Source organism: Spermophilus citellus (assembly GCF_964194105.1).
Source record: "Spermophilus citellus genome assembly, chromosome: 5".
NCBI classification, from domain to species: domain Eukaryota; kingdom Metazoa; phylum Chordata; class Mammalia; order Rodentia; family Sciuridae; genus Spermophilus; species Spermophilus citellus.
The window spans coordinates 161,747,799-161,763,248 of record NC_138186.1 but is presented as its reverse complement, the minus strand read 5'-3'; the positions used below and the strand labels follow the sequence as shown (position 1 = coordinate 161,763,248).

The window sequence follows — 15,450 nt, the reverse complement described above, 5'->3', positions numbered from 1 at the left end:
CGTGAAGAATGTTCATGAGGTGAGCCGGGAACAGTGGCACAAGCCTACAATCCCAGCGGCTCTGGAGATTGAGGCAAGAGGATCACGTGTTCAAAGCCAGCCTCAGCAGTGGCAAGGCACTAAGCAACCCAGTGAGACCTTGTCTTTAAATAAAATACAAAATAGGGGGATGGGGCTCAGCCGCTGAGTGCTCCTGAGTTCAATCCCCAGTACCAAAAAAAAAAAAAAAATGTTCATGGTATAGATTCCCTGTGACTGTGATTTGGACACCAAATTGAATAGGAGAAGAGAATTAGGAAGAAGAATAGGAGACTTTTGCAGTAATTCAAGAAAAAGTTAATGGTGATCTGAAGGAGGTAGGAGGTAGTAGATCGATTAACAATCTGTGACAGAGAAAGCAATGATTCAGATTTGTGTTGTTTGAAGCAGTGGAATACTGTGTTTTTTTAATACCTGGATTCTGAGAAGTGAATTGCCTTAGTCCAATTTCTGTAACAAACTTCCAGAGGCCAGGGAATGCATGAAGAAAAGAGGTTTGGTCAGAACTGGAGGTGCAAGAGAATGGTGCTGGCATCTGTTCAGCTTCTGGTGAGGGCCACTTGCTACTCAATTCACGGCAGAGAAGTGGAAAGGGGATGTGTGGGTGCTAAAGGGGTCAAGCCTGCAGGCTGGCTTTCCTTTTTAACAGCTCACTCTCACAGCCACCTATCCAGTTCCAAGAAAATGAGGATCACTCCCATAAAAAAAATGTTAATTTCTGTTAATGACCTAGTCACCTCCGACCATTCCACCATGGGGATTGAGCTTCAACGTGAGTGTTGGTGGGGACCAGCAGTATTCAGACCAGAGCTGGTCTGGTTGGAAGAATCGTGAATGTCTCCCAGATTTCCTTCTCTCTCTTGCGTCTGGATGGAAGTGGTGTTGCTCACTGAGTAAGAGAGCACAGGAGAAAGAGCAGTGGGCATTTTGTGGAATAGCATGATGGCTTTGGTTTTGGATTGGTCACTCTTGGGGGGCTCATGGAATATCCACGTGACCAGGCAGTGGAAATCTGAGACAGGAGCTCCATGGCTGAATTGAATTTGAAGACAAGATTTTGGAGATGTGTGTACAATGATGATACCTGAAGGCACGGGGGAGCACTGATCACCCCAGGGAGCACTGGAACAAAAAGAGTAAAGGTGTGTGGAGCGAACCCTGGGGAACCTTGAGATTTAAAAATAGGCATGGAAGTGAGGAAGGAAAGATCTATTTCGAGCAAAAGGAGGCAGTGGTAATATGTTGTCAGAAAAGCCAAGGTGGCAGGGCATTGCAGAGGGAGGGGACGGGCTATAGTGTCAGGCCCCAGAGTTCAGTGGGAGCCAAAGTGGTGGATGGGACTCAGTGACTTGGAAAGCATTGAGGTCCATAGTTTCTATAGTTTTTTTTTTTTAACAATGAGCATAGTATTGAATGGGAGAGGAAGTAAAAACAAATGGTGAGGATAAATAATTTTTTCATTCTAAATCAGTTATGGGAATTTTTCATAAGAATACATTAGCATTGATTTTTTTTTTCATTGAGAAGGAAATCATATACGATTAGTATTTTAAAGTAAATGATTCAGTGCATTCACAATGGTGTGGAACCACCTCCTCTATCTAGTTCCAAACTATTTAAAATCACACAAAAAGGAGAATCCATAGTCTTTTAGCAGTTGCTCCCCATACCTCACTGCCCTAGTGCCTGGGAACTATCAAGCTGTACTCTGTCTTTATGAATTTCCTATTTCAAATACACCATATAGATGGAATCATGTAATCTGGTACATTCTGTATCTGATTTCTTTTACCTAACATAATATATTCAAGGTTCATTTATGTGGCATTTATTGGTACTTAATTATTTTTCACGGGTTGAATAATATTCCTTTAAATGGATATAGTATGACTTGTTTATCCATCATCTATTGATGAGCACTGGCTGGTTGTGAATATCATTCCCATGACCACACATGTCTGTTCATTTATTTGAATCCCCATTTTTGCTTCCTTTGAGCGTATCTCTAGAACTCGAATTGATAGAACAAACCAGTTTTTCAGGACTACTTTTTTATATACTGCTAGTGGAGAATCCACAGGAGGCATTGTGAATTGTACAAAAGTGACTTAAACAGTCTAAGCTCTTTGCATACTTTATTATTCCCTTTCAGACAGGATTAGTGAAACCACCATGTGGTAATTAAGCAGCCCATCAAGAGATAAGGTGCAAATATATGCAAACATATATATATATATATATATATATATATATATATATATATACACACATATATATATATTTGAATATATATTCATTCAGTATAGGCACATGTGTATATATTTAAAGGAAGATATACTCATTAAAATTGAGTTTTTATTTTTATAAGAAGAAGCCATTGTAGGTGAAGAATGGAATAAACTAAGTCATATAGGAGACAGATGATGGGAATAAGGTTGAATGTCTCATAGTTTAATGTTTCTGAAGAAAAGAGTGCAAGTTGCCCTCTAGTTGTTAGTAAGAAAAAGAGATGAACAAGGAGGTGAACTGAGAGCACCCATGTCACTAATTGAATAGCTAGCTGACTTTTAAAATTAAGGTAGTATTTTCCAAATCAACTTTTACTCATAGTCCCATAACCACTGACTCATCCATGTTTAATCTTATGGACTGAATTTCTCCACTCAGAGACATCAGTGTAGATAAAAAGAGATTTGCATTCATTTATGACAATCTGGCTTCCTTGTGGCTCAGTTAAATAGTTCTTCACAAAATATAGATTAATGAATTCATAGAGAGGTAGCATAATTACATGTCCTGTGGAATTTTTGATAATTTACAGCAACATTGATGCTATGGCCTCAGAACCATTATTTCCCCCCTGAAGTCTTTCCTTTATAGGAATCGATTATGGAACTGAGATTCTGCAGGATGTGGCTCTGGGCTTTATTCTCCAAACACTGCTTTCAGTCTCCAGAGAGGGAATAATGTTTGTTTTGTCTGCTAAGTGTTTTATTTATCTGGGCTCATTAAAGCCATAACAACCACCTAGAGATAGATCCATGGGAGGAATGTAGATGTGCTAACTCCAAAGTCAGAGTGCTAGTGGTAGGCTGAGGGTGCCTATGCCCAGCAGGAAGTAGGACTCTGGTGGTGGGCTTTGTGGGCTCCCCCAAGATAAGGAGTCTCTGCGCCTGACACACATTGACCATCCCTGAGCATGTCACAGTTCCTGTCACGAAATGATTCTGGGTGACTAATGATGAGAAATTAATTTCCTTATGAACAGTGTATCTGGGATAAGCTCATAGTTAATTAATGCTGGTTTGAGGAGCTCCATTGGATTCTACCTCACTTCATTTAAATGATCTCTATTCCGTGTAGGTGATCTCAGTAGATTAATCCCTCCGGCTGATGTATCTATTTCTGTTTGTGGCATGTGTTTGTTTCAGGCAGAGAAAGCTGATGGATTTGTGAACCTGCCCGATTTCACCGTGGAAAGAGCATCCGAATGCAAGAAAAAGCAGTAAGTCGTCTCTTACCCTCCACAAAACCCTGAGCTGGGATAATAACTGTTTTTAAGTCCACCAGGTGATGTGGTGATTTGGAAGTGAGTGAAGGCAATGCTTAGATGTCTGAGAATTTTGAACATCATGGGTTGGCACCCTAGACACTCAGAGAAATATTTAACCTCTTGCTTCCTGGCATTGCATTTTGTGGAGCAGATGGGTTTTCAAACCCCCATGAAGCCTTGGCAAAGAAGGTCGTTGATAACTGAGTGTGCAATGGAGAGAAAAGTGTGCCCCCACCTGGGGCTGGCAAGATCAAATGTCAAGGTTTTGACCTTGTAAAGAGAAGAACAGATGGTGAAGGAGTCTCACCGGATGACATTGAAGGCATCATGGTGGACCAGAATCTCCTTGCTCATGTAGCACCCTGGAAGTGAACTCTCTGAGATGTCGTAAACTTGGGATTGCACCCTGATGTAGTTTACGTCCCAGAAATTTGATAACTGGCAGAAACAGAGCAGTCCCCTGCTCACAGTGCTTGTCTCCTACGGAGGGAACAGCCTGGAGAGTCTATGTGACCCGCCCAGGGCTCTGGGCAGAGCTGGCTCTGACTCTGTTCCTCAGCCTCTTAGTCAAGTGCCTTCCCATGAGAGCTCCTGATGTAGTTTGCTCTTTCCGTCTTCTTGCACCTCTCCTATCCTGTCTTCTACCTTTGGCATCTTTTCCAGTCTTATCAGAAAGGGGCATTTCCTCGTTCATCTGTTACTAGTTGCAGTAATTTGTTGTTTTCTCCTAAGAAATTAATAAACCAGCGTTGGTTCTAAGTCTTTGACACTCTGGCCTAGCAGCGTGTTTCGTGATACATGCAGTGTGTTGATGCCTGTGGTTTTTGAGTGGGTCTTTTAAAAAAAACTGTCCTGTTCTGCAGGACTTCCGGTCTAAATGGTAAAGGGGAAACACTTTATTGTTTGTTATCTTCAATGTTTCATATGTCTTCTTTAAACCCAAATCCACTTCCCATGTTCCCTTTAATAATGAACGGTGCCTTAGATAAGGTTTCTGAGGACTTGTTGTGTGTGGAGGTTCCATATCTGATTATTTTCCTGTAAATAAAATTTTGCTGTAGATTTGATTGAATTTGAATCAATGCTTAATGTGAAGGCGTTGAAATGAGTATTTGACACCTCTGTGAATCTAAATTCTAACTCACTGTATCCTTATCGTAAAGCAGTTAGCAAGTGGAAACAAAAGGTTATGCCCTTATGTTTTAAATGGAAACTAACACTGACGCAGCCTTGACATGGAAATTGACCATCAGCACCCTAACTAAAATAAGGACTAGTCAATAGGTATTTAATCGAATAATTTTTTTTTGGTAAACTTATAAAGAAAGCAGTTATTTAAGATGACTGTTGTATTTGATTTGTATTTTACTTACTTACAGACCCACTGATAAATGCAAGTACTAATTCTTATATGTTTGTGCTTTTCCCTTCTCAAGTGCATTTAAGATCAACCATCCACAGATCAAGACCTTCTATTTTGCAGCTGAGAATTTGCAGGAAATGAACCTGTAAGTAGAAGAGCTTGCTAAATCCAGTCCTTAATGGAACAGACTTGCCTTGGCCAGGCCTTGGAATTTGTAGCCTATGTTTGTATTAATTATTGTTTTATTTCTTTCTGTTATTTAAGAATTAATTTCCTTAGCAGTTATAAAGTCTTCTTGCTGACTTCTATGTTCAGAAGCATTTTGAAGAACCACACATATCCGAATGGCTACTTTAGGGAAGAAGTGGTAAGATTGTTCTGAGGGCACCCTAGGTTGAGGAAAGAGTAGACGGAAGTCATGGTGAGAACATATTAAAATGAGAATCAGCATTACAAGGAGAATAACTTAAAGGTATTTTGTGACTGATTTTGTAGCTTTCCACATGTAAAACTCCCTCTCTACTGCATTTAATATGTGCTGTGTGAATACCATGGTGATTCACGATTTATCACTTCTTCATGCATCATTCTGAACATTTTGTAAAATGTCCTTGCTGAGAGCATCTATCATTTAAAAATTTTACATCCAGAGCTTCATTTCCTGTTTGGTCTGTTTAAATAAGTGTGCTTTAAGGCCCTCTGTCCCCTCCTGGTTTAGATTAAGGCACATGACGATGGCTGTTGTTTGAATGAGGCTGTACCTCAGGGGCTGACTTGGGGTGTTCCATTTAATTTTAGCCTTCTTCCCATAATTCCCAGTGTCTCTTATTACCTTCACCTCACCAATTAAAATATGTTTATGAAACACAACACTGTGTGCCCCACGGTAGCAGATGATGGGTGGTAGCAATAAACACACACTCAGCTCCTCCATTCATAGAGCTTATGCTGAAAACCTGTTTTATTTGTACCTAATAAAATCCTTACTTATCTGTATCTTATGTACTTTTTCTTTGCCGTCTCATCTTAGAAACTTAAAGAAAATAATATCTAGCTTTCATCTCCCCCTCCCCACCCCCAGACACACACGTCTCTCTTCATAGCCCTGTCTAGCTAGGAGCATTGGTGCTTGCCCCCTACTCTTACCTCCCTGCCGTGTCCCTTCAGATGAGGGCACAATGACTCACAGGTAGTTGGGAAATCCTGTGTTAGGCATAATGAGGCATGGCTTTGACAACTGTCTTCCAAACATGTCCTTGGCCGACTTAGTTAAGGACAAAAGTTTCTCCCCTTTTTGATTTTAGCTTTTTTCCATGGTCTTTTTCAAGCATCTGAGAAAAATTAAGAGCAGATACACAAAAGGAGAGGAAATTTAGCATTTCACAAAGTTCTATTCTTATCTTTTCATTTGTACTGTGAGCCGGTCCTTTGGCAAGCCAGCCCTTGCTCTGTAAGGTGTGGGTCAAGGCACAAGGTCTAGCCTGAGGTGCTTGGTACCCTGTGATGGTGAGTGCCAGTCTTGCTGAGCCACCAATGAACTCTCAGTGGTCTTTACTGGCAGTGAGACTGTGCTGCCTGCCACCCACTCACAGTGGCCTCCTGCTGTCCTTGACTTCTCCCCTCTATAGATTCTTGTATCTCTAGACCCTTCCCTCTCATCGTCTTTCCCACCCATCCTGGGTCTGATTTTTTCAGGGTACTTCTGTTTTCCCCAGTAAGGTCTCAGTGAGACTGAGCTTCTCAGAGAAATAATCCCTTCTAAATGTTTTGTCAGCTACTGAAGTTTTCCTCCAACCCAGTCAAATACATTCTTCAACTAATAAGAGGCAAGACCCTTAGTGCCTTCACTCAGTCCATCAGATTTCAGATTATAATTAGCTCTTTGAATCACATATCACAGTTATTTAGCCTCCTGCCTCCCCACCCCACCAACTATCTGATTTTCCTGTACATATCCATTTGGTCTTCTATGTTTTTGTGCTCCATTTGCAGATATTTATTGAATGGCAACTCATTTGCATGTGTAGTAATGTGTACATATACTCAGTGTGTTGGCTGTTAAATCAAAACTTGTCACAGTTATCAAGCCAAGGTCTTACTGCTCATCTATGTTGTGAAGAGCTGTTATTTTACTTGAAAATTTCTTAGTGTTCCTCTTTCTAACTTACAAGCAAGATATACATTGAAATTTGAAATTAGGGTGTCTTGATTCCCTGTTTCTGAATCTCTGTAGTGACATTTATGCTTGAAAATTACTCATCTGGTCACTCATGGGTACATGGCCTATTTTGTCTATGCCTGACTATATCATGATTTCTTTATATGTAATGAGTATATGTAAATAAAGTATGAATAGTATTATGGAATTTTATTATTCTGAAGATGATTTTTTTTAATAGCCAATAATGCAGAATCTCTAGGCTACCAAGTTAACTTTTTTCTACCACCTGAAGATCTTCCTTCTGTTGATGTAGTCTATTTACACCAGTCCATAATGTTTCTGGTGAGATGCAGAGATGTGAGGGAGAGAGGAGGTGGCATGGCAGAGATGGGCTCTGGTGCAGATGTTTATCTCCTGGGTAACTGTATTTCTGGGTAGTAACATTTCTCTCAAGGGCGATGAAAGGAAAGGTAATTAAGTTTAATAGAATCTTCTCATGTTCTGCAGCGACCCTCAATTTACAAGTACTGGGTAAGTAATTAAGGGTAATGAAAGAGCTGGTTTCTAGGCAAAGACAGGAGATTGATGCTTTCTAGATGGTGTTTGTGGGAAGAATGCTCTTGTTTTTTACATCAATTTCCTAATACTTGTGCTCCAACTCGTACATTCTCATCAAATTCATAGACAACAAACTCTCAGGAGACACCTGCCATCTTCTTTTGTGTAAATATAAGTCCCTTTGTGCATCTATTTAGCCACAGATGTTTTTGTACTACCATAAGGTTATAGAAAATTCCTAGCAAAGGAGGTGCTCTAAGCCAATGGGTTCTAGAAAGACAACTCTCACTCGGGTTCTGAACAATCACTAATCATTGCCGCAGCTAACTAATGGTGGCAAGGAAAAGTGCATTAAGTTTTGGGTGAATGTGGAAAGGAATCTTTAGTTAATACTCTTCCACTTTGCAATATTTTCATGTTTTGGATAGAGGCTTAGAAATGCATTCTCTTATTTCAGGCACCCTCAATTCAAAACTATTTTCTTTTTACTTTTTTTAAAAAAATTTGTCTATTTCACTTTTAAATGCTTTTTTTGAGGGGGGCAATGAATGGTTATTATAGTATTTTAAATAGTGAATGAAATTTATTGTGTTTTGCCTCATCAAGTTTTTAAGATGTTGGGCTGGGATTGTGGCTCAGCCTAGCATGGGTGGGACATGGGTTCAATCCTCAGCACCACATAAAAATAAATGCATTCTGTTGTGTCCATCTACACCAAAAAATAAATTTAAAAAGTTTTTAAGATGTAATCTTTAATAGTAACTACTATTACTTGTACTTCAGTAATATATAAAACATTCTTGTAAAAAAATCAAACAATGCCTGGGGTTAACCACTTTTAATAACATGATGTATATCCTTCCTGACACTTTTCTATCATAGCAATTCATGCACTTATACAAATATATAATTTTAAAAATACATTAGAACAGCTAAACATATTTGATACTTGGTCTTTTCAATGAATCATATGTTGGGATTTTCTGGGTTATTATAAGCTATCCCCTTAGTCTTTTAGTAGCTTCATTATAACATGGTGTCAGTAAAATCAGTGTCATAATTTATGTATCCATTTTATTTTTAGTGGACAATTATATTGTCTCAATGTTTTTCTCTTTCTGCTATTATAAGCCTCATTGGCAGTTAACATTTTCCCGTGTTTCTGTACATGAAGATATGTTTTAAGGTATAAAATAGACATTTATAATTTAATTTTTGGACAAAAGTGTGGATATTTAAAATTTGAATAATAACATCAAATTGCCTACTCAAAATCGGCTGTATTGATTTTCATGTTTAATCCAACAATGGATGAGAATGTCCATTGTTCCATTTTCTCCTAAGCACTAGAAATCAATATTTTTTCTTTTTTTTAATTTTATTTTTTAGTAGTAGTTGGACACAATATCTTTATTTTATTTATTTTTATGTGGTTCTGAGGATCAAACCAAGGGCCTCACACGTGCTAAGTGAGTGCTTTCCCCTGGGCCATAACACCAGCCCTAGAAATCAACATTTTTTAACTTTTCCAATCCAGTAGTGAATATATTTTCCTGTGTTTAGCTATGAATTTTCTAAAATGCTCTTGAAGATGGATAATTTTTCCATTTATGCATTGATTTTTTTTTCTGTGATGTTTTCTGATCGTTTGCTTTGCATAGTTCTCTACTGGGATTTGATCAACATTTTGGGGTTTCTATGGCAGGGTCTGGGCTCTGATATTGGTCCAGTCTTGGTCATTTTGTGCTCATCTTTTTTCTTGTAGAGTCTCCTGTTTTATATATTTTGAAAATTAAATTTTTAATTTTTTTTCTGTTAAAAAATAATGAATATAGTTAGGTCATTGCTGGCCGATGATCAGGTAAGGATTTCTAAATAGTTGACAGTTATGGGTCAGAGTGTGCAATCTGTGGACCACGGTGTGAGTGCAGGGTGCTGAGTGAGGCATGAGGCGTTGTAGGACTAGAAGCAATGAAAGTGAACATGAATCCAGAGATATAGAGCACTGTTACTGTTATTTTATTCATATTGATTGACTTAGGTCACTGTGAAATGATCATTTCTCAAAAAAAAAAATAGAATACACAGTATGAATATTTTAAAACACACAGAAAAGTAGAAATAAATCACCTGGATAGTCACTGCCTCCAAGCCACATTTTTCCTTTAAGCATAACATTACATAACTAGAATTTATGAAATAGACCCATTGCGTCTCTTATCTTTTAAAATTCGTGTCTTAAAGTGAATTCATAGCAAAAATCGTAAGAAGGAACTACTATGGCCTCAAGTTATAAACCAAGTATGAGTTCCTTTGGGTTTGCCTAGTAGTACTATTTTTGTTATTGAAGTTTAATTGGACTTCATTGTCAATAAGATGAGAAATCAATAGAATAGAGAAGATGGTCAATTTTTATTTTAAATAAAATTTTTCAAGGAATGGATTTCCCCAGTTTAGAAATAACCTTCAGTCTTGGGAGCAGATCTTTTACTGATTGATGTGGTAATCTTCCTGGTTTTAAATCGATGGTCTTTATATTTTCTAAAATAAATTGACATCATTAAAAGTGATAGATATAGCTTTAGTGAACAAGTTACTACATTCAATGGTAAATTTTTTGATGGTTACTAAAATTTTCAAGTGCATAATTTGTATTTTTTTTAATGTATTTTTGTTTATGTATTTAGAATACCTAATTTAGCTGCCTGCCTTAACCAGCTGCATGAGGGCCAGCTTGCTTATCTCACAGAGCATACCCTGAAAGGAAAGTATGAAACTAGAGGCCTTATTTTATTTTGTTTTTTGGTACTGGGAATTGAACCCAGAGGTGCTTAACCACTGAGCCACATCCCCAGCCTTTTTTTTATATTTTATTCAGCGGCAGGACCTCGCTGTGTTGCTTAGTGTCTTGTGAAGTTACTGAGGCTAGCCTTGAACTTGTTGTCCTCCTGCCTCAGCCTCCCGAACTGCTGGGCATGTTCATCATGTTCAGCAGAGGCCTTCTGTTTTGATGCCCTAAACTTATGCTGATTCTTGAAATGTTCAGGCTGCCAGTTGAATTAGGACTGACTTTCATGATGGAGTCTGGCACAAGACCCACCCTCAGGTGGTCCAAGGGGAAGGTGTGAGGGAAGGGGGCCAATCTCTTTGGTCTAACATTTACTTTCTACTTGAATCCCAGGTGGTTAAATAAACTCGGAATAGCTGTGATCCATCTTGAATCCACTACAAAGGATGAAGGTATATTCCATTCTAAAGTTCTGAAAAAGTAGCCAGAGAATTAGACTAAGATGAGAAAAACAATATCAGATTCTATATATAGTCTGATCCTGAGGAAACAGTTTGGCATTTGAAATGATCTGAGTGTAGAGACAGACACATTCACACAGACTCACCAACAGAGACGAGAGCTTCCCGGGCAGCTCTGAATGATTTCACACTTCACCCACACTTGAGCAGCTGTAGGCTTCACTGATATCTCAGGCAATTGCCAATGCAAATGTTTTATGGCTCTGCTTAACTGAATTCTTACTCATACCCGTGAACTTGTCATGATCTGGGCAGATAACTTTCATCCCACTGTTTCCTCTCTGATATTTTAACATTTCCGCCAGGTGTGTGCTGAGAGTGATTACCCCAAGATTGTACTGGGAACCTGAAGGTCAGATTGGGACACAGGCCATATTTTTAGCATACTCTGTAGCTCTCAGGGTTCAAAAGCTGCGGGAGTCTAATTCTTCCTGATGCAATTACTCCGTGCTGTGCAGAAGAGGGCGGCTTTGCCGGCTGCCAGGGCCAAGGAACTGAGACTGTCCCTGAAATGCTCAAACCACATCCAGAGTCAATTCTAGACTGAGGAATTGGAAATAGGGAGTTTTATTTTTTGATAACAAATGTGTACAATCTTAAATTTAGAAAAGGAACAGTGGCAAAATGACTTAAAGCCACGAAGGAGTTCAATACAATCTCGTCAAATAAGATCTTGTCCCCCAAACTTTCAAAAGCTTCATTTTCAGTGTGCCTTGGGGGTCTCTATATATCCGGTTCTCCCGGCTGACTTGGCCTGTTGGACCCTTCCCTGTTGGCCCACTCCTGATGGCTTGGGTGCCCAGCCAGCTTCAGCTCACTCAATTCATGACGTTTCCTACCATCAAACATATTCCCCATTGACCTTCTTCTTAGTGTATGAATTCTTTCTTTGAGGAGTTCTTCTATTTTCCCTGAGCTCTGGTTGGTCCTCTTCATGCCTATGGGATGTTCTTGGAGAGCAGAAACCCAGAGGGGCCATTTGTTTCTCCATCTTCAGTAATTCCTTTGTACCAAGTATTTCACTAGATTTTTTTTTTTTCTGAATTGGATTGAAATTGCACTAGCTAGATGGAGAAAAACCTATGCTCATACATTATGGAATAAATGATGGCAGCATTTAAACATGAAGTGTTTTCGTTTTTGTTACAGAATGCTACAGTGAAAGTGAGCAGGAGGATCCTGATATAGCCACGGAGACTCCGCCCCCTCCTTACTCTGCCACTTCCTCTCCTTTGGTAGGTGCAGACGTCAGTGGTCTGTTGGTCAGTCTTTCCTTCCAAGTAGGTAGAAACTACTTTGCCTGATACAATTTTTTGAACAGGCTAAATTAAGGTATCTGCTAAAGAGCGAGTGGGTTGTCAAGGTGCTGACTGTGAGCCTTCTCTAGAGCTACTCACTGATCTAACAAACATGTTAGACCTGCATCTGTGCAGGACGCACAGAAGTATCCTGCTCACAGGATTCATGGAAGGGCAAAGGGTGTCGAAGTAGTAATCCAATACTTGGAAAGACTTGCTTTGCAATGTTTTTTAATACCCTGTTTGTCCTCAGAAAGAATTTAAAGCACCTTACCTAGGTGCCTGTAATATAAGAATGCAAAATGAGTTTAAAGAGGATAAAAAATAGCATAAAAAAAAGTAGAGTCAGAAAAATAGGAAGTCAAGAGTGGGGTTATTGCATTAAGATTGTGTGTGGAATAATTTTGCGATTCAGTAGAGAGCAATCCAAATTTGATTCTAGGCTTTGTGTGTGTTGGTATTATTTACAGGTAGTAAGACTAGAGAATTGCTTCATATTTGGATGGATGATCCCTTAGAAAGGGTCAGAGAAGGATTACTGTGGAAGTAGATATACGTTTTTTATTTATTTGATTAATTTGCTTTTTTCCTGTATGTGTGTGGTTCAACCCAGGTCCTCATGCATGCTATGCACAAGATCTACCATTGAGCTACAGCCTCAGTAGGCTTTTTTTTTTTTTTAAATATCTTCTATGTACTAGGACTTATGTAAATGCCCTAAATATATGATAATTTAATCTTCTAACAACTTTGAGAAGTAGCATTATTTAATTTGCATTTTACTGATGATTAATGGCATCATTATGTGTTTAATACTGTTAAAATGACGTCTTTTATGTTTATTGGCCATTTGGATTTACTCTTTGGCAAAGTGTCTGTTAAGCCTCTGGGTATTTTAAGTTGCTGCTGCCTCCTCCTCCTCCTGTTCCTCTTTTTATGTTTAATTTATAGCATTTCTTAGAAAATTTATTAATATATATATATATATATATATCAGTATTATATATACTAGTCATGTGCATTAATGTCAAATAAAATATATATTTGTCAGCTAAAAGTGATCAAATTTCACTTGTTAACTCTTTAAACTTTTTCATACTTTCTTTTTATAAATAGATGTTCTTGACATTAATGTGCCAGATTTATCCATTGCTTCCATTTGGTTAATGTATTTTTTTTCCTGGATTAAGAAATGCTTTCTTCTGCTAAGGCCATGAGGAAGTAGATGTCACTGTCTTATGGTTAGGAAACAGGTTCAGAGGTGTTGAGTGGCAGGGCCAGACCCCCCAGCGGACAGCGCCTGTTGGGGAATTGAGGCTATTCTGGCTGGGGAGTGAGTGCTCTTCCCACTGTCCTGTTGTGCTTGTCCATCCACAGAGCCAAAGCTCATGGAGGGCTTGTTTGGTAACAGATAAATGAAGGGATGCTTATGAGAGCAGTGAACCAGGCTGTTAAACTTTAAAGATTCTTTAGAATTTTCTGAGTCATCCATCAAATGTTATTTCCTAATATCTTCTAAGTTGATCAGTTTTTGACAGTCCATTAAGGCTAACATTTTCTCAAGAAATATATTGGAAAATAGTCAGATAAATGTTGAATAATCAGATTTTTTTCCCCTTAGTAAAAGAATGTTCCTCCTGCTCACATATTTTCCAGGCAGATTATGTTTTTGTTTTCTCTTGTTTTGAAAAACAGACAAGCAAGGCACTTAGTTAAAATAACATTGAGCTTTTAAAAATGTAAATGGATGAAGTTTTAAGAAATCCTGGTAACTTTTATCTAGTGCATGAAACTAGGTATTGTTTGGCTGGAAATTATATAGGTTAGCCATGAATTAGATATACAAGCCTAGGGTGAAAAATAATTTTTTTCTAAGTTCTTGCTTTAGAAAATATTTTGGGTAATGGATTTTCGTTTCATGATGATGAACTCAACTATTATTAATATTAAATAATTAATATTATTAAATATTATTATTGAAAACCATCTCAAAAAATTTTAAGTCTTGAAAAGAATCAATTCAATGTACATCCATTCTAATAGTTGTAAAGAAAAGCAGTGAAACTTGAACACCAAACCAGTCTGGGCTTCTGCTCCTAACGGGCTGAATGACATTCCATAAGGGAATGAAGACATTTAGGGATCCTCCTGTCGTGAAGAGGAGGTTTGGTTCATGTCCCTTCATTGTGAGCAGGCTTTATAGGATTGAGAGTGGGAAGGACACCGTTTATCCTCAAAGGAATTAGAAATGGGTTATTTTTTCCACAGACTTATTAAAAGACTCAAAATAGATAGGGGCTGAGTGCGGTGGCGCACACTGTAATCCCAGCAGTTTGGGATGCTGAGGTAGGAGAATCACAAGTTCAAAGCCAGCCTCAGCAACGGTGAGGCACTAAACTCATTGAGACCCTGTCTCTAAATAAAGTGCAAAAAATAGAGCTGGGGATGTGGCTCAGTGGGGGAGTGCCCCTGAATTTAATCCCAGGCTCCCCATCCCCCAACAAAAAGAAAAACAAAACAAAAAAAAAAAAAAAACCCAAAACAAAATAGATGGGGATCTGTAAGTTTCACTTTAAAAGATTATTTGTAGAAATAATTATCCAGGATTTCTTGAAATTTATAAGAGAGCAAGGAAAGCTTCATTCACGTTATAAGCCCGATTTTCTAAGTTACAAAGTGATTTAAGAGCTAGAAGCATCACGAAAAATCTCCTCCATGTATTTTTTTAATTTTTAAAAAGTGTTATCTGATAAACTTATCTGTCCTTTTCTGCTCATTCATTCATTTAAGAGGGGTTCCTGGAGTATTGTGGACCCCTCTTCTTGCTACCTGGGGCACATCAGTGAATAAAGCAGGTAATGGTTCACCTTCTGCATGGAGCCACACTCGTAGTGGAGGGAGATGTATTGTCAACAATCAACATATGAAGTAAACTTGTGCACTATCAGTGGCACTAGAGAGGGAGAGTGAGGAGATTGGGAATCCTGGGGGTAGAGGCTGGGTTGTGACAATGAACAGGTGTCCAGGATGTCCCCATTGAGAGCTTAGATCGGAGCAGAAATCTTGAAAGGCACTTTGGGAATTGGCTGAGGGGCTCTGTGGGGAGGGAGTTTCCCTAGCAAATGTGTCAGAATCAAGGTCTCTTGGTGCAAAGTCATGCAAGGAGGCC

At 38.6% G+C, this 15,450-nt stretch overlaps 1 protein-coding gene across 3 annotated transcripts in view; it reads left to right on the top strand.

Moving 5' to 3' along the window:
- Positions 1–15,450, top strand: part of IPCEF1 (interaction protein for cytohesin exchange factors 1) — a 154,959-nt gene that overhangs the window by 107,026 nt on the left and 32,483 nt on the right. For all 3 annotated transcript variants that reach the window (XM_081295890.1, XM_081295889.1, XM_081295891.1), the window contains 4 exons: positions 3,471–3,544; positions 5,029–5,100; positions 10,856–10,914; positions 12,133–12,218. In XM_081295890.1, coding sequence (XP_081152016.1) covers positions 3,471–3,544; positions 5,029–5,100; positions 10,856–10,914; positions 12,133–12,218 — 291 coding nt within the window. The remainder of the gene's footprint in view (positions 1–3,470; positions 3,545–5,028; positions 5,101–10,855; positions 10,915–12,132; positions 12,219–15,450) is intronic.